At 37.4% G+C, this 24,236-nt stretch overlaps 1 protein-coding gene across 1 annotated transcript in view; it reads right to left on the bottom strand.

Moving 5' to 3' along the window:
- Positions 1 to 1,402: 1,402 nt before the first annotated feature.
- Positions 1,403 to 24,236, bottom strand: part of GNA13 (G protein subunit alpha 13) — a 39,951-nt gene continuing 17,117 nt past the window's right edge. Inside the window, exons 3-4 of the mRNA XM_012747471.2 lie at positions 11,011 to 11,061; positions 1,403 to 5,506 (exon numbers count right to left, since the gene is read on the bottom strand). Of these exons, the coding sequence (XP_012602925.1) occupies positions 4,934 to 5,506; positions 11,011 to 11,061 (624 nt within the window). The 3' untranslated portion in view covers positions 1,403 to 4,933. The remainder of the gene's footprint in view (positions 5,507 to 11,010; positions 11,062 to 24,236) is intronic.

Below are 24,236 nucleotides of genomic sequence, written 5' to 3'. Positions count from 1 at the left end.
TACAAAGCAAATATTAATAGCAAGAGGCAAATTTTTTTTTGCAAAATATGTACAAAAGTAAAAAGCCTTAATGTACTAGCAACTCATTTTATAAAATCAAACCATTTCTTTCCACTTTCAGACCTCCTTTAGAAATAATTTATTGCCGATACTGAACTAAAGCACTGACGAAAAAAAAAAATGTACAACAATATCAGATAATGTGCTTAGTTCCTGGAAAGTTATAAAAAGATATATGTAAAAAATCCTAAGCCACAAATACTTTCATACAGAGCTAATACAAATCATGTTTTGTTAGGTACAGTATCTATGAGCTTGTTACAAAATATACTTTTTGATAAGGCTTCTTGCGGTAAATGAGCTCTCACCATAGTAGAGTAGAATAGAAAAGCCATTTAAAACATTTTGCGATTCAGCTTTCAAGTAAGAGGTAAAGAAAGGGCAGTCCGTTGCACAGTTGCATACACTTTGCAAGAATCCCTACCCCTTCCCCTTTGTTCCTGGTACCATCAAAAAGGCATACTTAAGGACAAATTCATCACTGACTATGGCAAGAAATACATAAACAAGCTTTCTAAATACAAACCAAAATCAAACACCAAGTAGTATATTACTATCAGTGACAGTCACTGATTGAAGACTTGTGCATAGTGGGTCCCAACATTATTTTGATCCATCTGTAAATTTTCATCATGATTATCAATAGACTTGCATAGGTCACAAAAAATCTCTTTATCAACCCAGAAAATACTGCCATATCATTAATGCTTTTAAAAACAATCGACATTCCATATGCTCTAGCATTTGAAATCAGACTGTTAGACCAGAATGCCACAGGGCAAACATATTAATTTAAATGCTAACTATACTAATTCAAGTACAGACATAAGAATGTTAGTGGTACAAACACTGTACTTCAAATGTTAATAATCACCTACCAGCCTAAGGCTAATAACTACTTGATGGTACTTGAAGAAGCCATAAAGTCCAACTTGTTTCAACTGTTCAGGTTTAGACTTACACTTCAATAATTTATACTTCTCTAGTACAAATTTAATAAGCCCTAACCTCGTACCGTAAAATAATGGGCATGTACTATATCATCTGCTTTATTTGGAACAAGGAGACACATATACACTCACTCATAACCTCTCCCCTCCACATGTTTACTAGACTGAAAAGCCACCTTGTATCCTATCATTAAAAAAAAAAAAATTGAGTGCTTTTAGTAGAGCAGCACAACACAAGGGTGGATCATCTGTGATTAATGGAAGTTAACATGCTGAAATGATGGGAAAGAGACAAAGCGATCAACTACTAAGTCAGATTTCCAACTGAAAAAGACATGAGCAAAATTGTTGATTCCTCAAATAAAACTAAAAGAAATGAAAAGGTAACAGAGTGACTTTCTCTAGATTTATTAGGGAGTTTGTTACAAATGTTTTTGACTGGGCTTTTACACACATGATTTCATGGATTCAAGCAAGAAATTAAGAGTTAACACTGATAGTTAGCCTTCTCATTACACACACAGAAATAACATTGCTACAAATTGCAATAGAGAGAATCTTGTTTCAAATGACTTGGTTTGGGGTTTTGTCTAAATGTGTCATTATATAATAAAAGCACCAATTTGAGGGTTTCTCAAATAGTGATTTTGAGTTTCAGGACATAACAGCATAATTTGGTAACTTTATTCTTCACATAAATAAGGCATAACCGGATATGTGTACTGATGCTGAAAATACATTTTATCAAAAGCATAAATACAAGTATTTGGGTATACATTGAAAGGTAAGACTTACCCATTCCTTCTTACAAAAAATTATAAGAGCATATGATTTCTGTTGAATGTTACACCAGTATTTCTAATCATTTCTGGTATTAAGGTGATCCTATTCTTTCTACTTTAAACAAACCACTGCCACCAACTAAACAGAGATTTCCCTCAACAGCTCTAATTTGAGAGATTAGCCAGAGGACCTTCTCTATGTAAAGTACATGCCGGTGCAACTTAAAAGAAAACAAGACAAAAATGAATGACCTCTTTCATTCCATATTGGGCTCTTCGGTTGCAGTTACATTCTAGCTACCAAGTGCTCTTTCCAGATAATAAAATTGAAATGAAGATTTCAGTTTAATGCGATATTTGGCAGAGAGCAACAATTTAGGTTATTAAAAATCATGTTTAAGTGGCAGAGGCTGCCTTGAATTATTTAGATCTTCAGAAAACATTTGACAAAACCCTTTCCCTATAAAAATTAATGTTTAAATTTGTTTTTGATTTATAAGGCAACTCTGTAGACTAGAAATTTCTTCAAGGTCAACAAAGACACTTATGTGATATTTCTTCAGAATTAAAAGAGAAGGCATTTAGGTTTAAGAACAGAATGTAATATAGAAATAGGCACATTTTATTCCAAATCATAACCGTAACGATTTAGAAAATCAAAACACACCAAAGAACTTTAAATCTAAATTACTTTTTCAGCGACTAGGGGGAAGTTGGCATAGCGAAAATTATGAGCACCTTTTTAATTCAGTTCACTGAATTTCATCTCCCTCTTCATACAGTGGTATTTCAAAAGGATCCAGTTTTCATGATACAGGTATGACTCCTTTCAAATGGTTTTGAAACACAGCATATAAAAGAACGTGTGCTAAAGCCTTCAGAGTGAACCTTATAGTCCCATTGAATGTCTGAACAAGCTTAAGTCAAATGTGTTACTGCCTCAAAATATATCCTAGATTTTATTTTAAAACAATGTTGATTCTGAGACATCACAAACATCAGGGAATAAAACTGCAAATGCCCAAAATAATACCATATCTATTTGGTTGGTGTTTTAACAGTTCTTGGTGGTGAGTCAAAATGGAGAAACAGCGATTTGTGCTTTGTCAGGCAATATTTACCGTTTAGACATCTTAAATATAACTTAAATAAGACTAAGTGCCCTCTTTCTGAAGGGATCTAAATTTAGTCTTCACTGGAATTAAATGTTTGGCCATTCAATAAAACTATCTGCTCAATTTACACATGAGACTCTCCAAGGAACAGTCCAAATGTGACTGTGTACATATTCAGATATTCATTAGCACTGAAATTATGCTAACCTTGTAAATTTATAAACGATGTATTCTTTTTGGCAAGAAGCACTAGATGTGGAACTATTCAAACATGCACAGATTATACTATGTACACCTGCATTATGATGTCAAGCTACATATCTGTAGCTCATGTATTATCAAGGCATGAAAAAAACACTGGAAGTTACATGGATATAATGATAGTGGAACTTCAAATGCAAGGAAAGTCAGGTATGTCAAGAACAATCCCTGGTTAGCTCACTGAAAAACCCTGTTCTCATACCAGACAGCAGGGCAGAACAAGAACCACTGACTTGTAAAGGCTGGGTGATCCATAATGTTAACCAATCTTTTAAGGACTGATAAAATACCTGAGAATATAGTCAGCTATACAGTAAAGTGACAGATATCACAGTTTTAATCAAAATTTTCAGGAAAAGCAGAAAAGCCATCACTTTTCAAATTGTCACCAGCCTCATATATCTGTTTCTCTGATCCAATTTTAACCCTACATATACCCTACAAGGCAGTACTTTTAGTACTGCAAACCAGCCATTCTGATGAGTTCACTATGAATGTATTTGTAATCACAAAGCTACTTCATGGGTATGTTTTAATTTGATAAGCAGTGAGTGTGGGGAGGCCAAATCCTTAGGTGTGAACTTAAAAAAATCACTATTTATCCTTAGAAGCATCCTTAAAACATTTAAAATATACCTCAAAAAAGCTGGCCTTTCATAAACAATAATTATACAAACGTGTACATACTGTATCATTTAGAGACACACCAAGAATCAACAGGAATCTCAAATAATGCCTTCTTGAGTGGCAGGAAAATACAGCCCTTGGCAAGCTACAAACAAACAAACAAACTCCCATCAATGCCACAGTTTGGAGTTGATGGGAATGGGCAGGAGAGCAAGAGAGATGTTTGTGACAATGCAACAATGCTTTTCTACCGAAAAGACCAAAATCAACCGAAACAGGACTTAAAACACATGACATTCTGAAACAGTTAAGTTTATTTAGAAGTTCTGTTACCAAGTTGCTTGCAGTTTTTAGTTGCTGCTATGGCCAGAATTTCACATATGGCACATTACATGATAAAGAAATGAAAAAGGCAAATTATATTTCACTCACTGCTTTTGATCAAAGCACCGTATATGGCATTTGTTTGCCTTTTGCTCCCCTGTACCACTCGTGAACTCTTGTCATCAGCATCAGACCAGAAATCCTTACGGAAACTTTAAAACACTAAGAGCATTACACCTTCAAAAACCATAGAAATTTAAAAACAGAACAACTGTTAAAAAAAAGCGAAGGCTAAACCTGTATAAATCTACAGAATGCCATTCCTTAGATCAAACCTTTTTCTAACAGCCCTTTCAAAATAGGTCACCAAATAGCTAGGCAACAAGAGTCGCTGCTACGTGTGCGGCAGACAAAAGACATCTTACTTGTTTTAGAACCAAATACTCCCTACCTCATCCCTATAAGTATTCAAGGACATCTTCTATACTTGGCACTATAGGAGAATTCAGTTTGAAAAGTGGAAGGCTTTAAAGCCTTAAATATACCTAGTCTGAGGTTGGCCAGGAAGTTAGAACTCGAACGGAAGCCATAGTGAAACAGATCAAAGCCTGAATTTCAGCAAATCTTGGCGATGTGTTATTCAACAGCTTTCAGCCACAAACCAAAGGCCACAGAAAAAAGACTAAGATTTTCAAGAAGTTAAACATAGAATCAAGATTTTTCTAATTCCTGTTGTAAACTATTTTAAAAAACAAAACAAACAGAAAACAATCAAAAACACAAAAAGATATTAAAATAGCAAGTCCTTTGTACATCACTGGAGCATAAGCTGCTTGAGGTTGTCATGAAGAATAGTATCCTTCACATCACGGAAAACGAGGCGGATGTTTTCTGTGTTGATAGCAGTGGTGAAGTGGTGGTACAGGGGCTTCTGCTGCTGGTCCCGGCGTTTGTTCCGGAAACATTCCACCAGGAATTTTTGGACGTCTCTTAAGCTGTGGGGATCCCCTTCAAATTCTAGGAAATAGTCTTTGATGCTCACAATTTGCACTTTCTCCTCAAGCAAGTCTGTCTTGTTTAAGAACAGAATTATGGAGACATTGCTGAAAACCCGGTTATTGACGATTGTTTCAAAAATGTTCAGAGATTCTGTAAGGCGATTGGTCAGTCGATCTTCCATAAGCACCTGGTCAAATTCACTTGAGGAAACAAGGAAAAGTATAGATGTCACACTGTCGAAGCATTCAAACCAACGTTTCCTTTCTGATCTCTGACCACCTACATCAACCATTTTGAAAGGAACATTTTTAATTTCAAAGTCGTACTCATGAATGCCTTTGGTGGGTCTTCTGGCAAGCAGGATATCTTGTTGTGATGGGATGTAATCCTGGAAAAGAAAAAAATTATTTTATACTTAGTAATCTAGAAGTAATTATTAGAATTTTTAATGGACTACTAACTGCCCTAGTGAATGGATATACAACCAAAATGATCTTCTTTTTTTTTTTCCCCCAGACAGAGTCTCACTCTGCTGCTCAGGCTAGAGTGCTGTGGTGTCAGCCTAGCTCACAGCAAACTCAAACTCCTGGGCTCAAGCAATCCTTCTGCCTCAGCCTCCCGAGTAGCTGGGACTACAGGCATGCGCCACCATGCCCAGATAATTTTTTCTATATATTTTTAGTTGGCCAATTAATTTCTTTCTATTTATAGTAGAGACGGGGTCTTGCTCTTGCTCAGGTTGGTTTCGAACTCCTGACCTTGAGTGATCCACCCACCTTTGGCCTCGGCCTCCCAGAGTGCTAGGATTACAGGCGTGAGCCACTGCACCCAGCCCAAAATGATCTTTTTAATGACAATTTCTGACACATCAAAGCATCAATACTATTACTATTATACAATGCCAAAATATATTAAAATGTTAGTTTACAAAGACAGGTTCAAAATTCACTGCAAACGGCTAGCATATGCTACTGTTTTCACTGTGGCAGTACTATTCAAATTCAAGTCTCACCTACCAATTGTCCTCATCCACCTCCACTGCTGTGTGTCTACCTTCCCAGTTCCGGGTTCTGCCCACTTCTCTCTAACCCATTCTAAGCATTCCTTTACTGTGCACCCCACCTTCATGACTTAGAGTTTCTATACTAGGTCACTCTAGGTCACATATTACATGTGTGAAAAACACTTTCTCTATTCTAACTAATTAATCACTGTGGACCTCTTGCTGGGTTTGTTCCCAGGGCACAGTCTAAGCAGCTGTGCTCCACCTTTCTCATTTCCTGACCAAGAACTCACAACTAGTTACCTACTCTGAGTGTTAGCACCTCCTGTGAAATGGAGATGATCACACCTGGCCTACCTACCTCAGAGGCAGGGTGTTGCAAAGGTCAAGTGTGCTCTTCTCTGAACCCCTGATCAGTGAACTCGAAGACTCTGAACAAATGGAAGCTCTGGTCATACGAGTCACCAGCTACCTCATGGTGTACTTCCTTATGCAATGTAACTCGTTCTTCCTTCTCAGTCGAGTGTTTTTCCAGAACTCTGACACAGATTGTTGGCAATATGTGGGGCTTTTAATGTTCATCATCAAGGTCAAAATATTTTAAAAATCAAGGCAGAATTTAAAACAATGCAGACTGTTATTCACGATGCTGCATTTTATGCCTGAGTAGTACAATATGGTTTTGAAATTTCAATACAACATGAATACTCACTCATCTTCTTAAAATGGTGCAACAGAATTAAGAATTTTTAAAAAAGCAGGCAGTCCTTATTGGCAATCCACAGTCATTCATTAAATAACTCTAGGACTGTAATAAAAGTGTTAGCTTTCTCATGTTTTCTCCTAGCTTTTGTTCACATACGTATCTACTTTACTTATAATCAACATACACATACAATTTTTAGCCTGCCGCCACATTTCTGCTTAATATTAATATTTCATCACGAACTATTCTATATGCTGATACTGTCACATCTCATTTAAATAAAACTATAAAATATATCAAATGCATGAATGTGCTATAATTTACATTAACATTCCCCTTAAAGGTCACGTAGGTTGTTTCCAATTTTTTGCTGTAATTAACAGAAACACTTCTATTAGAATTCTGATGCACATAATTTTTTATCATTTTGGATTATTTGAGACTAAAATAACCAGGAATAAGATTATGAGGTGAAAAGTTATAAACTTTTTTTTTAAACATGACTCTCAAAAAGGTTACAAATATTTTAATGACCCTGGACAAGTAATGCCCAACTGCTTTCCAGACGGTAGTACCAATTTACAGCCTATGTCTGTGCCAGCTATTTCCGAAATGTGCCACCCCTGAGCATTAAACATTTTTTAGTTCTATAAAAATAAAAAGTTCTCTATTTCGTCTTTATTAAGAGTTAACACTCTAGATAAAACGCTAAACGCTAATTCACATGAAGCCCAGGCCAATGTAATCAGGTGCTAAATGGTCCGGCAGTGATCCGGACATGCCCACACGAGCTGTGTGACTGGGCAAGTCACTTAACCTCTCTGTGTCTCAATTTCCTCATGTGCAGAGATAACATCTATAGGGTTGCTATGAGGACTGAGAAGTGATCAAGTGAAGTCAGTAACAACTGTGTTTGGCACATTTGTGTCAGCTGCTGCCACTACTGTTGCCACCACTGCCACGCTGAAGGGAGGGCAGTCAAAGAAGGCTGGAACAGCCAGAAACACTTCCGCCCGACTCTCATTTTTAAATGCTCGCCGGTCATTCGCACTTGATGATCTATTCACAATCAAACACAAACACAGTCAGTAAGAAAACTCATCTTCTTCCTTACCAACTCTTCCAAGTCCCACGACTACGTTCTCCTTCCCACTCCCTTCCCACCTACCCGCCAGCCTCTAAGTCTTCAATCACCTTCTCTATCATCTATTTTGTATCAAATCCTACTGTTCCTTCTTTGAATCTTTCTTACATGTTTCCTTTACTATTCCCACTGCCCCTATTTTTTATCATCTCGGGCGTGGTTGCCATCTTGTCACTAGTTTCTTTGCCTTGAATGTGTCACATTTCTTGGATCTATCTCTAAGCCACTCTGTGCCTCTCCCAGACTAAACCAACCCTCTTGCGCCATGACTCCAGAACTTATGGTGGTGTCCCTCACTGCCCCAGACCCGAACTCTGCTGACTGGCTTTCAGGGCCTCCTTCCACCTTGTTTCCTGGAATCAGACTCTGTTCTGCACCAGTTCAAGTTCACCACAGGACCTAGCATCAAGACCTGCACAAAGCTTCACGTCGTAATACCATTACATGTTCATTCATTTGCACAGCAGTGCACCTGCACAAACAATGCATAAAAACTCAAGCTACTGCCTTCTAGAAATCTGTTTTTAGAGGTGAAAGCCAACAACTTGACATATCCTTCATCAGACAGATGGGCCTTCTAAAACTAAATAAATCCAGCTATCTCCCATCTTGGTGGGACACATCTCTTTCCTTATCTACGTCCAACCCATCCTTCAGGCTGTTCAGGTTCACTTACTCTTATGGGACAGCTCCAACCTTTCTAGCCAAGGCATCTCTCTCCAGTCCATGAACTTATATTATCTTTGTGATGCGCATCATTCAATTGTCCTCCACTTGTTTTTTTCATGTATGTTAGTTCTGTCTCCCTGACCAGACTGAACTCCTTAAATGTGGGATCAAAGAACAGCTAACATTGAGCATTTACTACATTACTATACCTTCAGGGTTTATTTTATGTAACTGTCCCATAACCCTACGAGATCAGTTCTCTTACTATGCCCATGTTAGGAATGAAGAAACTACAGTTTAAAGATGCCCGAGATCACACAGAGCCAGTCCGTGATGGAGCTGGGATGGGAGCCCAGGCCGTCTGGCTGCAGAGCCCACATCCTGGACACCTGTGCTACTCAAGCCCCCCAGGATCACAGGGCTCGGCACTTGGCAGGGCTTCCGTGGCCCTGGTACTTCAGTAAGAAATGGAACAGCAAACACGATCCTGTGACTTGTCCCAGATATACAAAATGAATGACAAAAATACCGTACCACCCAGGTTTCTTCTATTTTTTTTTCTTAATCTTCCCCTAAATAGAGAACATCAGGTTTATTCTCCTTCCCTTTGAAACTACATACTGATCACAGCGCTTTTTTTTTGGTTCCAGATGTGGCCTTAGAATTGTTCTCAATGGACGATTCCAAGCAACTACTACAAATTGACTGCAGTTGGCCTGGAGTCATTCATTCAAAGGCTGTTTGTTGAGTGCCTGCTTTGTGCCAGGCATTGTCACCAGGCAGCAGGAACTCTCGACTCTTCACAGACAGGAGATGAGATCTTTGCAGGAAATAGATGGGTAAAACCAATGTAACTGTCAACTGTATCATGTGCAATGAAGGAAGAAAGCAGGAGCTGATACTGAGAATAAAAGGAGGGGACCTACTTTGAATGGTGTGCTCAAGGAAGGCCTATCTGAAAGGTAAATTGAGAAGGGCAGGTCAAGTCAGCACTGTCTGAATTGGAAACAAGAAATAACTCTCACAAAATTAGTTTATCTGCTAAGGCTTCTCTCCATTTGGCCTATACTTAACTTTTTTTTTAAGGTTTACAATCTGACCAGATGGAAAAGTGTTAATAAAATAGATCTTATTACAAAGCTACACTGATGTGGACCCGATGAGTAAAAAACAAATCATGGAGATCTCAACTTATGGAGAACACTTGCACCTAGGAAACTGGCAGGGAAAAATAAATGCAGAAAAACACGATTTAGAAAAAAAAAAAAAAAAAAAACAGGAAAAATGTAAAAATTAATCTCCTAGGGCAAAAAAAAAAAGAATACTTTTTCACATGTCCCAGATACATTACTTGCTACTTTTCTACTTGCAACAGGTTCATTTTGTGCTTTCCTTCAGCTTATATTTTTAAAGTTAAAAACCTCGAAGAGTCCTAAGACCATGATTTTAGTATGTATTTTTCAGAGCCAGCAGCTCTCAGCTGGTGCTACCGCTGGCTCTGGCTTCCGGGGTCTACTGCAGGCAGGGCAGCTTCACTTGTCTGCTAAAATTTATAACAGAAATTTGCTTTACAAGGAGGCAAATGAAGCGACACTAAATTTACTAAGTAACAAATGACCCTAGGGCAACGGCTTTCAAAAATATCTAAGCAGCAGAAACCTTTCTTCCAACAAACTCTTCTGCGTAAGTCCAATATGGAGGGAAAACAGATAAGTGGGGCTGCTCCGCCTGCAGCAGGCCCGGGAGCCAGAGCCGGCCTAGCTCCAGCTGAGAGCTGCTGGCTCTGAGGAATACACCACAGGAAAATAATAACTCTCTTTCCAAGGATGACTCCTTCTCCTACATCCTGGAGTCTCTTCAGCAGGCTTTCAGAATCTAGCCCTCCTACTCTGTAGCTTAACACAAAGGGGAGATGAACTGGAAAAAGTCACTTGCTGAAAGGACTGGAAATCAATCAACCCATTGTGTTCTATTTCTGTATACAAAACCCCCCAAAAGACAATGAAGTATAATAGATAATGTGCAATCTGATTTCCAAACATAAACTTCTTTCTCTAAACAGTTTTACTTCCAGTGGATAGGGCATTTCTCAAAGAAATGATAGGGGGATAAAAAAGGAGTGTTGCAGCTGGAAACTAAGAATTTTTTTCCATTTTGAAAAAATAAAAATCATTCAATATTCTTTCCTAGCCATCACTCTAAATAAAGCATAACGAGTCAGAACACTGCCACTAGGAAAAAGAGAGAAGCAAATAGCATAATACATAATTTTTCTAAATTTTTCCTAACAAGCTGCCCCCGTATTAAACATTGATATCCTGATTATTGCATTCAAATAGCAATAAACAAACATTCTGTTTAAAAACTTACTGGTTCTCCAAGTTTATCCAAATTATCCAGGAAATATTTTACAGATTCACCCTAAAAACAAGAAGAAAATAAATAATTATTGGGGCTTAGAAACGGAAGATCTTGTTACAACAGTTTATATTATACTATCTGGTTGCACACTTAATCCAAACATATTTTGTTTAGTCATCAACTTCAGACTGAACAGCCAACCTTCCTAAAAACATATAAAATGTCTGCTGTCACAAAATGCCAAATCTGCAAAAGGGTGTTTGATTTCACAAATGCTTTACATCAGTAATGCCCCAAGTGGTCATTTATTTGTAGACCAGATTACATGCATGCTGTTTGATATAACCATGTACCCACAAGAGATGTAATTAGAAGTGGAAAACTGCTTTTGAGATAAACATAAGTCTACAACTAAAATTTAAGTGAGATTCCTTTTGTTTGTGTTTTGCATCTTAAGATTATAGCAATAGCAGTTATCATCAGTGAAAAGAACAAACCGGAAATAAGGCGAGAATACCATACGAAATCTCCCAGTAACAGGTGTGTGCCTGGACAGACACACCTTGCTCAGATTTTGGACGATGTCACAGGCTTCACGTCTCCAACAGGTATCCCCATGCTGAGTGGCCTACCCTTTCTGAGCCCAGTTTTCTAATAGACCTCCAAGCAATTTGAAACACCTAAATTGTATTAGAATACTTTCCTCAAATGAAAACACTTGATAAAAAGACACAGTGAAGGGGGCAAGCACTTTGGGAAAGAAGGGATCTGTGTTTGGGACTCTAGTCCTCCTCCCTGCGTTTTCACTTTCTGGCTGGATGTTCCCACGGCTGCACTGGCCCCAACGGTAGCTGCTTCCACAGGTTCCCGAAGACTGTGCTTCTTCAGTGTACAGGAGAATCACCTGACGATCTTGTTAGACTGCAGGTTCTGGTTTAGTAGGTGTGGGGCAGGGCCCTGTTTCTGCAATTCAGCGGGTACCCGGAACCACACTTTGAGTCACAAAGCTTGAAACCAGCAGTTTTCAAACTTTTTGGTCTCAAAGCCCCTTTACACATCTTAAGATTCTTGAGGACCCCAAAAAGCTTTTATTTGGGTTTTAGCTACTGACATTCACCATATTATAAAGTAAAGCTCAGAATCTTTACCAAACGTTTCATTAAATCATTTTAAAATATCCATAATAAGCCCATTCCATGTTAACATATTTCAGTATGGCTTAATAGAGAAGACAGCAAGCCTCTCATCTGCTTCTGCATTTCAAGTGCTACAACAGGTTATTTTGGTTGAAGTATATGAAGAAACTCTGGCCATACATAAAAAGGTGCAGTTGACCCTTGAACAACATGGGTTTGAATGGCGTGGGTCCACTCTTACGCGGATTCTTTTCAATAAACGTTATACTGAATGTGCTTGCCCCTCCTGCCTCCCCTTCTGCCTTCTCCACCTTCCACACTCTGCCACTTCTGAGGCAGCAAGATCAACCCCTCTCCTTCCTCATCCTCCTCAGTGTGAAAACCATGAGGATGAAGACCTTTACGACAATCCACTTCCCCTTAATGAATAATAAATATTTTCTCTTCCTTATGATTTTAATTAATTTTCTCTCTAGCTTAAAGGATACAGCCTACAACACACATAGCATGCAGAATATGTGTTAATCAGCTGTTATTGGTAAGGCTTCCAGTCAACAGCAGGAGGCTAATCATGGTTAAGTTTTTGGGGAGTCAGATGCATTGAGTTTCGACTTTGTGGGAGGTTAGTACCCCTAACCCCTGTGTTGTTCAATGGTCAACTGTACTTGGAAAAGGGAAGAATATTTTAATAATCTTTTCAGACAATTGTAAATATTCTTCATTACTACACCAAAATTCGAAAGTGGTAGTTTCTCAAAGGTTAGCTCCCTGTGAAATTGGAAACCCTACTAATGAACTTTGTATTGTTATGTTAAAATCCATGGGTCTATCCTGTACTTTGGAATGGATCTTTTATCCACTCATGCATGATTCTGTAACATCAGACACTGGTCATTTGGAACATAGTAGGTCACTTAGTTATGCAGATTTTCCACATATTGGCATGTTTCATTATACAATATTTAAAAATCATATTCATCAGTAACACCTCAATCTTATCACAATTCTTTTTTTTTTTTTATTTCGGCATATTATGGGGGTACAGATTTTAAGGTTTCAATAAATGCCCCTTTCCCCCCCTCTTATCACAATTCTTTAGTATTGGGAAGCTGTCAAACTCACAGTGGCAGGCAGATATAAATTTTCTTATTTTCTCTCTTTTCTCTCTCTTTCTTTCTTTTTGAGACAGAGTCTCACTGTGTTGCCTGGGCTACAGTGCCATGGTGTCAGCCTAGCTCACAGCAACCTCAAACTCCTGGGCTCAAGCTATCCTTCTGTCTCAGCCTCCCAAGTAGCTGGGACTACAGGCATGCACCACCATGCCTGGCTAATTTTTTCTACATATATTTTTAGTTGGTCAATTAATTTATTTCTATTTTTAGTAGAGACAGGGTCTCGCTCTTGCTCAGGCTGGTTTCGAACTCCTGACCTTGAGCAATCTGCCCGCCTTGGCCTCCCAGAGTGCTAGGATTACAGGCGTGAGCAACAGTGCCCGGCCCAGATATAAATTTTCCTAAATTCTAATTTTCACTTGAAAGCTCAAATTTTATCATTGACAACAAAAACTTTCAGGTATTTTCGTTGAAGTGACTAACTGCATTCATCTTCTAAAAAAAAAAATCTTTCAAATACTCTAGTCTGAATAAGTTAGTTGTCCGTGGTGTTCCATGAAAAATGTGGCAATTTCGGCTCACAAGGCACCAGTCACCCAAGTGCTTTTCCTGGAGACAATCATCTCGCTGCAGGAGGAGTTTTAGTGTTTATCTTCCATTTTGTCACAGGGAATAGTAAAGAGATGTACACTGGAGGGTGAAGATTTTTTTTTTTTGTGATGGAGTCTTGCTCTGTCACCTGGCCTAGAGTGCTGTGGCATCAGCCTAGCTCACAGCAACCTCCAACTCCTGGGCTCAAGTGATCTTCCTGCCTCAGCCTCCCAAGTAGCTGGGATTACAGATATGTACCACCACGCCCGGTGCTATATTTACATGCTAAGAATTACTAAAGCAGGGGTTAAACATTTTTAGGACGCTTGATATTCACTGCTTTCTCTTTCCTACCTCCCACAGTTGAAACGTTGAGTTTATTTTATTAATAGTGAATCTAGACAAAGATAAACTAAGCCAAGATTGCATAACAGTATTTTGCAGATGTTTCTATAATTAACTAAGGTGAAAACTCTGAGAGGCTCCACACTGTGGTGGCTAATGTTTATCATTTTAGGGATACCAGAGCAAAGGGGGCTATATTTAAAAGGGAATATAAATCCCACATCCAATCAACAATGCAAGTTCAACGATACAAAAAATTATTTCAATTAGTATTATTTGTCTTAACTGATGGTCAGATATGTAAAAGTTAAAGTAACCTAAAAATGAACACATTAAAATTATCTAAAGCAACAAAACCTTTGTCTCCTATAAAAGTAAATGCTTACACATAAACCCACACTGTTTGTGAGGGTATAGAGAAATTAGTATTCTCATTTTAGTGATCTTGCAAATTCACACAAACATTTTGGAAAGTTATGTGTAGCATGCACCATAAAACTTTTAATGACCTCTGGCCAATTCTAAGAAACCAATTCAACACAAACAAAATAATACATACAAAAAGATATTTAATTCAACACAAACAAAATAATACATACAAAAAGATATTTACTGAGTGCTACTTTTTTTTTTTTTTTTTTTTTGAGACAAAGACTTGCTATGTTGCCCTGGATAGAGGTGCAGTGGCATCATAAAAGCTCACAGCAACCTCAAACTCCTGGACTCAAGCAATCCTCCTACCTCAGCCTCCAGAGTAGCTCAGACTACAGGGGTGTGTCACAGTGCCTGGTTAATTTTTCTATTTTTAGTAAAGACTTGGGAGTGGGGTGGGGGGTTGTCTTGCTCTTGCTCAGGCTGGTCTCAAACTCCTAAACTCAAACAATACTCCCCCTCCCACCCACCTTGGCCTTCCAGAGTGCTAAGGTTATAAGGTATGAGCCACTGTGCCTGACCTCAGTGGTACTTTTAAAAGCAAGATCTGGAAGTTCCGTTTTTGCATTAACAGTAGGGTAGGCTGGGCATGGTGGCTCATGCCTATAATACTAGCACTCTGGGAAGCTTAGGTGGGAGGATCGTTTGAACTCAGGAGTTGGAGACCAGCTCAAGCAAGAGTGAGACCCGGACTCTACCAAAAACACAAAAAATTAGCCAGGCTGTGGTGGTGTGTGCCTGGAGTCCCAGCTTCTGGGGAGGCTGAGGCAGGAGGATCCTTGAGCCCAGGAGTTTGAGGTTGCTGTGAGCTATGATGATGCCACTGCAACTCTATCCAGAGTGATAGAGTAAGACTCTTGTCTCAAACAAAAAAGTAGGGGAGTGATTTAATAAATTTTGGTATACTAACATAATATATAATAAAGTCATCAAGTAATTATATTTGATATAATAGCTATGTATAAAATATTTATACCATTAAATGGTAAATTAAAGCAGCAGATTACAAAGAGAAGGACCTACAACCTTGATCCATGAACTTTTAGCATTTTTTTTGTTTTTTTGTTTTTGCAAGCTTGGCACAAATCTTCATCTGACAGCAAAACCTGACCTGAATTAATGTGGGGTTTTTTACAGTCTTTTTTATTCCTACATAGTAAAATTATTCAAATGTTTTGCTGCAAAAACCTGCAGATATTACATAGTAAAACATAAATGACTGTATTACCTTTTTGAAATTGAAAAAGTTAATTCCATAACACATTGAGACTTAACAATTTATAACAGACTATGGGCCTGAATTATGTATGTTTTGATTTTAGCTATTTAAAATATGAGCAAAGGTAACTGTGACATTATGGGTGACTATATTCTCTTTTCAAAAAAATATTAAGAAGAGAAAAGAAAAAGAGGAAAATAGAAAAATGACCCCTATTTGTTCATCTGGTATCACAAATATTTTAAAATTTTTAACAGATCTTTCCACTGAATCGTCCTAATTTAACTGCTTTCCCTAAGACGGGATCTTAAGTCTTTTGAGTCAAAATTACGACGTGCCTTTGTTTATTAGGAATTCACAATCTCACTAAAATCAAATGGCAATAATTATAGGAAAATGTATGTGCCATTATTAAATTTCAATTTCTAGCAAAGTTATATCAGAATAATTTACAAAGTCCTCCGTGCACTCAACTATATAAATTGAAATAAAAGTATTCATACTTCTTTTACATTTGAATGTGAGTGGATTATCTCTAATATTTTAAGTCATAAATAAGGCACACTACTGCCAACGAATATACTTTGTCTTGTCTCCCATCACTCAGCCAGTATCTGTTCAAGGAGCATAAACATTTTAAACATCATTCATATTAAAAATATATTTTGGTTTAATATAATTCCCCTATCAAAAAAAGGTATGTTAATTCACCATTTCATATCACAGATGCTTCCATTACTAAGAACTAAGAGTGGGAGACATAAGAATGGGTTAATTTCTATAATTATACAGACCACAGGAATAAGGAAAAGAAAAAAAAAAAGAATGGGTTAATAACCTTTTAATGTGGTGGTTGTAAAACTAAAACCTCAATACTCGTAAGAAAAAGAAACATTTAAATTTAGATTTTCTACAGTTTACCCTAAGGGTCCAGATAAAAATCAAATGGAATGGTCAGGTTCCTCAAATTAAGCTATGCTGAAACAAACAGTGCACCACCCACACACATGCTATAGAAGGATGGAATACCCTTCGGAATTAGGCAATTTGGGGAAATTTTCACAGCAGCTTCTAAGTTATACTAAAAAGAGAGAGACAGAGACAGAGAGAGAAAATCTTTTACTATCTCAAAACATTCCAAATCAAAAAACCCAAAATGTGTATTATTTATAATGTAACCATGAAGGACATGGAAGCAAATGATGATGTCTCTATACTCAGTAAGCCCAAGAGCTTCTGATCATTTCCTTTTGTTTGTGCTTTAGTGTCCTCATGCAAATTTTCCACCTAGCTCAGTGCCTGGCAACTGGCAGCCTCTCCTCTTCCCCTCCAAAAGCATGTGGTGAATAAAGTATGAATTATCAAAAGTTACCCCTATATATATTTTCCTAATAATTTCAGAAGAAGTAAGTAAAGTCTTCTGGTTTTTCCATTATTAACATTAAGGAAAAGATGTGAATTTCAGTCCTTTTTCTAAAAATACTGAGTGATCTGGTCAAGTCTCTAAACGTCTCAAAGCCTCAATTTCCCCAACAGTAAAATGAGGAAGTTCAGGGGTTCATATAGCCAAGCATTCAAGTTCTGCCCTGCATAATAATTTCAGTTTGTTCAACTGATTTCAAGTTAAGTTATCCTTTCCTTATATGCCATGTGTCTACTAATCTTAAATTAGCTTCGTTGTGACTCATTATTCAAGTTATGTTACTTAGGCTCTTTGCTAATACAGAAGCAAAGGATTTCATGTATTGGGCAAAGAATAATATGAGTTCAAGATTCTCACTTTTTGTTGTTTATAACATGAGACTCATAACTTTTCCCAGTCCATTTTATGTTACTGAAAGGAACTTTTAATAACATTCCAAAGAAAGTCCATTTCATAATTAAGACTTTTAATATGTAAGATGTTTTATTCATTCCTTAGCTCTTTTTTCTCTATCTACTCAGAATGCTAGAGACGATTTTCTAGGTTACTGTAGCATGGCACTCTGAAAAGTGTTCCAGTATCTCTTTGGCCTGGTAGATACTTAGGTTCCATCTGAACAAGAGCAAAGCAGCCAGTGGACCTGGGTTCCAGTCACAAGAGAGGCTTTATTAGCGAAAAGAGACATAATCAATGAGCACTGGTGAGCTTCACTTACCTTTTTTTTTTTGAGACAGAGTCTCGCTTGTTGCCCTGGCTAGAGTGAGTGCAGTGGCGTCAGGCTAGCTCACAGCAACCTCAAACTCCTGGGCTCAAGCAATCCTTCTGCCTCAGCCTCCCAAGTAGCTGGGACTACAGGCATGCGCCACCATGCCCGGATAATTTTTTCTATATTTATATTAGTTGGCCAATTAATTTCTTTCCATTTATAGTAGAGATGGGGTCTCGCTCTTGCTCAGGCTGATTTCGAACTCCTGACCTCGAGCAATCCGCCCACCTCGGCCTCCCAGAGTGCTAGGATTACAGGCGTGAGCCACTGCACCCGGCCAAGTTACCCTTTGAGTTTTAAAATTCTATGAGGTTCTGTGAACTATCGGTTTTATGTTGTCCCACATTCACAGGAATCATTTGTTAAAAATATTCTCATTGCTTGTAAAGACAAAATGAGTCGGGAGCCCTAAGTCTGAAGCTAACAAAATCTGAGAATACAAGTTAGAAAATAATTTCTATTACATAAATTCATAGTTATAGAGAAACTTAGTGGCTTATTTGCCCGGTTACTGAATAAGTGACAGATTTATTTAATGTTCTCTTCTGCACAGTTAAAATATATAAAGGACAAGTTTTAGAATGTACCACTTTAAAAGGATATGGAATTTAAGCTGGACAGCCAAAGAATACACAAGAAGAAATTATCTGCTTTTTTAGAAGAACATACTAAAAAATACTGGTGGCTTTTTATGTGGTAAACAGATAAAAATTGCACTATGTTATGATAAAATAGCAAACAAAAAATACAAATTATAAGTAATGTATTAGCTTTTAATTTTTCAGAGTTAAAATTAGAGGTCTACTCTGCCAAACATAATTATGACTTTATATACATTTGAGTTGTTAATCATTACTAAAAATCCCAAAACATAGCATTTACTATATTCTGCACTCCCAAATAAAACCTAATCACTAATCCCCCCCAAAAGAAAAAAACCCAACAATAGACAAAAATCACAGCCAACCCTTAAACAAAGCTTAAACCCTTCAAATCAAGACGACAGTATCCCTCTGAATCTAGTCAGGGTCACAATACTAAATATATATTAAGTACATTATATCACTGTATCATTTGATCCCCAAAGGGAATAATGATCTATAAATAGTATTAGTTTATAGATCAGGAAGCTATGATTAGAAAATAATCTACAGCTTGGATGTGAGGCTTTCTATTGAAAAAAGTACAGTACTCATTACCACAAACCATAAACCAAGTTTATACAGTACATAAAATAAAGCCATTTCCATAAAGAAAGTATAATTAAGGAAATAACTTTTTGCCAAGTGAATTTTACACTAAAGAATTACAATTTCACCAAAAATATGAAGCTGAGGGATTTATTAAAGATGAAATTAATGATCAAAATCATTAATTGAATGATCAAAATCATTCAAGATATAGTATGCCCCCTCTTTTAAGAATAATAGAAAATGAGCATATTAAGAAAACTCATCAAAATTTAATAGTGGCTATAAAGATACACACACACACACATTTTTTGCCTCAGAAATCCAAAGTCCACCTATCTTTCTCAAATCATCCAGATCTATCTATTTAATAAAGCCAAATTTCTACTTCAGTCCTTTAAAAACTGAAGACAATCTTTTGCTCAAGTTTCAATAGCATTTTCATCAGCACCTGTCTTATGGCAAGAGTTATTTTCTTACACCCAATCATCTGTGTACCTGCTTTTCTCTCCCTTTCTACAATGCACTGTTACTGGGGACACAGTTCTTGTCACTGTATCCCTCCTACCATTTGTATACAGTAAGTGTTTATATGCTTGAAAAAATGGATGTCACAGTATTGGACTCTCTCTGGAACTAGGAATAGCATGACATATTAATTTCTGCTTTATAACAAAAATCTTTTCTAAGGCTGATGGGAGAGGTAAAAACAAAACACTAATGAGTTTTTAAAAACTAAAAAACCTAATCACTTTTAAAAACACTTCACAGATTGATTCCAAAAACTTTTGCACATATTCCTACTAGCTCTAACACCATTCCTCCCCACACCTCATATCCTCATCTGAGGATCTTAGCCTATACACAGAGAGACAACCACAGACCTCAAGTTGGAAGAGAGCCTGGAGAACCAACCTTATCCTCTGTTTTACAGATGAGAAGCCTGAAGGTGAGGGGAGTTAGGTGGCTTAGACAACAAAATTATATTTTAGTGATGAAACCAAGAATTTAAGGTACCTTATTCTTAAATTTTTTCCCTGACTTTCCCCTAACTCCATTGCAACTTCCTATCTTTCCTGATCATACTCTTCACTAACATGTGTTGCAATATAGCAATTCTGTATTTTTATATGTACTCCTATATGTAAAAATGTAGACTTCAAGTCCCTCTGCTACACCTCTGTATCCCAGAACAGATTACCTTGTACATACCAATAGCTACATAAACATCTGTCAAATTTTTTGTACGGTAACTTCCCCTTTATGACATCCTTTTTCCGTCTTATTTCTGCAAATGTCAGAGTCATTGCAAGCATAATATATTGGGCAGAAAGGCGCTCCCTATATTAGTCAGAGACGAGTTCTCACTCTGTAACCCACTCTGGAGTGTAGTGGTACAATCACAGATCACTATAACCTTGAACTCCTGGGCTCAAGTGATTCTTTTGCCTCAGTCTTCTGAGTAGCTAGGACTACAGGTGTGTGCCCCTATGCCCAGCTAATGTTTAAAATTTTTTATAGAGATGGGGTGTGTCTATGTGGCCCAGGCTGGTCTCAAACTCCTGGCCTCAACTGATCTTCCTGCCTTGGCCTCCCAAAGTGGTGGGATTATAGGCATGAGCCACTGCTCCCAGCCACGAGGGGCTTTTAAAGTAACTTTCACTAAATTCCATCTGTTTATAACTGTAAATACTAAAGGTAGAAAACTGAGAGATCAATTCAAAGGTACATGGCTAAGTTCTTCAGTGGCATGAAGTGCATTACTTTTTTCATTATGTCTGAGTACGCTGAAAAGCACTGTGGGCAGTGGGATGGGGAAGATGCTAAGATGAAATGGGATGATTCTACTCTATGTAAGTAACCATGAAATATTAACAGCAATCAAAAAGACACTCATGAAAAGGATAAAGTATCCTGCGAGTTCAAAGAGAATAATATTCAGATAGAATTTGAAAGGGACAAAGATGATGATAAATCTTCAGAATTGCTTTTTCTCTGAGCGTAGTTAGAAAATTTCAGAATGCTTCTAATCCTAAAGTTTCAACAGATCCAAACTCAAGTTAAGGACCAAGCAGGTCTACTACCTGCTTTAGGACTAGATCTCCAGACAGTGGTGAAGAATCACAGATCACGCAGAATCTGAAAGGTTTCGTTTTTGTCATAGGCAGTACATATTCTAATTACTAATACTGGGAAATTTGACAAATGCCAAATTCTGACAATGAGAATGTTAGGTAATATGTTTATCACATTTAATAATTAACTGTATTTTACCATATTATTTTGCAGACTATAATGAAAGTCAGAAGACTAACACACTAAAATGGGCTGTTCAAAAGTTTCTTTGCTATTAAAATGAACCACCATTGCTTAATCTTGTAAAATGTCTAGAATTTAACTGCAGGCCAATTAAGTATGTCTATAAATGGCAGAAATTTCACTTTGAAAAAAATTAATCAATTGTAAAGAATAAAATAAAGTGAATTAAAAGTATTCTATCTTTATGTGCTATGGCCCTTTTAGTTATGAGACAAACATCACCTAAAATAGTCTTTTGTTTAAACATAATAGTTCAAGAAATATTAAAATTCAAAGACAATCTATATTACTAAGATAATTAAGTAGTGAGAAATTTTCTTTTGAAACCTAATTATACATATGATTTTGAAAATGGTAGTGTAACTCAAAGTTAACACCCAGTTTCTCTTTATAGAGAGAACCAGTGACTAGCCAAGTGCTATAATGAGCAGAACATTTCCTACAGAAGTGTAAGTACACTACAAAATACAGTCATGCCTTGCTTACTAACAGAGATACACTGTGAGACTGCGGTCCCCAAACCCTGGGCCCTGGACCAGTACCAGTCTGTGGCCTGTCGGAACCGGGCCACACAGTAGGAGGTTGGGGGAGGAGAGCGAACCTTCATCTGTAAGCCGCTCCCCATCCCCGTCATCCCGCATAAGCTCAGCTCCGCCTCCTGTCAGACCAGCGGCAGCATTAGATTCGCACAGGGGTGTGGACCCTACCGTACACTGCGCCTGCAAGGGATCTAGGATGCGCACTCCACATGAGAATCTAACATCTGAAGATCGGAGGTGGCGATGCTAGCGCTGGGGAGTGGCTGCAAATATACAGCATCATTAGCCGAGAGGTTGGACTGTACAGTAAATGTATTTGAATCATCTCCAAACCATCCCCAACCATCCCTGCCCTCGGTCTGTGGAAAAACTGTCTTCCATGAAATCAGCCCCTAGTGCCAAAAAGGTTGGGGACCACTGTGAATCTGAGAAATGTGCTGTTAGGTGATTTCATCATTGTGCAAACATTAGGGGGTGTATATAAACAAACCCATCATAGTGTAGCCTACTACTACACACCTAAGCTATATGGTATGGCCTATTGCTCCTAGGCTACAAATTTGTACACAGTATGTGACTGTACTGAATACAGTAGGCAACTGTAACACAATGGTAAGTATTTGTATATCTAAACATAGAAAGGGTAGGTATAAAAGATAGACAATGGTATGTCTGTATAGGGTAGCTCTATAATCTTATGTGACCAGCCAGGTGGGGTGGTGCACACCTGTAGTTCCAGCTACTTGGGAGGCTGAGATGGGAGGATCACTTGAGCCCAGGAGTTCAAGGCCAGTCTGGGCAACATAACAAGACTCTGTCTCTTTATTAAAAACAAAACAAAACAAAAACCCCACAACAAAATTCCTGGGACCACTGTTCTATATGGGATTCATCACTGACAGAAACAATGGCACATGACTGTAAATGTTTACGTTCTAAAATAACTAAGTGCAATGGTTTAAAACGGTTTATACACTTTCCACGCATATTTAAGTCCTTCGATTTGCAAGCGTGGAATATTTTAAAGAGGAAAAAGAGTTAAGTGATATGAGAGAAAACTGGAAATCTACGTTAATGCCTTAAAAAGATTACAATGCCTTAAAAAGATTCACTGTGAATTACTTCTATCAGCATAATATGGTTTTCGTATTATCTATAATGTGCCTTTAATTTCCAACAGCCTTATAAACTGAAAACAAATCCAGGTCAAAATGCTTTCTAAATATTCACTAGGCAGGATTCATTAAGCATATGCTTGGGGAAATCTATTCAATGGGAAATTTATTAACTTGTCTTTAAAAGAGACCTTGGTTTAGGCTTTTATCAATAATTCACACTATATACTAATAATTCCAGTCCTAAAAACATCTTAATGAAGTCAAATCTAAATAAGGAGCCTTTAGGATAATATTCTATGGACAGACTTTGTATAATATAAAAGAAGCCTTTCCCTCTACCATGTACTTATATAAAGTTTTCAGCAAGAATTAAATGCCAAATACAAATGAGGTACAAAATGGAAAAGTTTGGGGTTAAAGGTGGTTGATCAATCAAGACTCTTCATTTCAACCTAAGGATATGTAAGTAACAAAAACAGAAGGTAATATTTCTTACTATTTTGACTCAATTCTCCATCCTATCTGTCCTTTATTGTCTCTCCACATAGTCACATAAAAATATGGGATGCCTTATATTGCTCAGCCCACACTATTTATCTGAAATCATAAGATTCTAATATTCTACACAATTTCTAAAGACAGTAAATATAAAACCAGGCCTGATTATACTTTAAGAGCTTGTTCATAGATATGATAATGATTTTAAAGGGTGAAAAAAACTTGAAAACATTCTATTTCAAATATTTGAAATACACTATCTCTAGCATGGGTTCCTTATTTTTTCCCCCTTAATTTTTATTTCAAACTACTTGAGAAGTCTTACCAGTTGAGAGGCTAGCTTTACATACCGGGTAAGCATACAAAACTCTCCTCCTGGCTCTCAAAGCTTACCATTGACCAGTTTCACTTCTCCTTTTTTGTAATGCCCTTCTAACATCTCATTTTGTCTGGTTTTCACAAAGGACCTATTCTATTGTTCCTTATCTTTGAGGCTGCTTTTTTATTTTTTTAAATGACTTTCTCTATTACTTCATTTTTCTCTAGA

The sequence above is a fragment of the Microcebus murinus genome, chromosome 18 (assembly GCF_040939455.1).
Source record: "Microcebus murinus isolate Inina chromosome 18, M.murinus_Inina_mat1.0, whole genome shotgun sequence".
Classification (NCBI taxonomy): domain Eukaryota; kingdom Metazoa; phylum Chordata; class Mammalia; order Primates; family Cheirogaleidae; genus Microcebus; species Microcebus murinus.
This window is presented reverse-complemented; position numbering and strand designations above follow the sequence as displayed.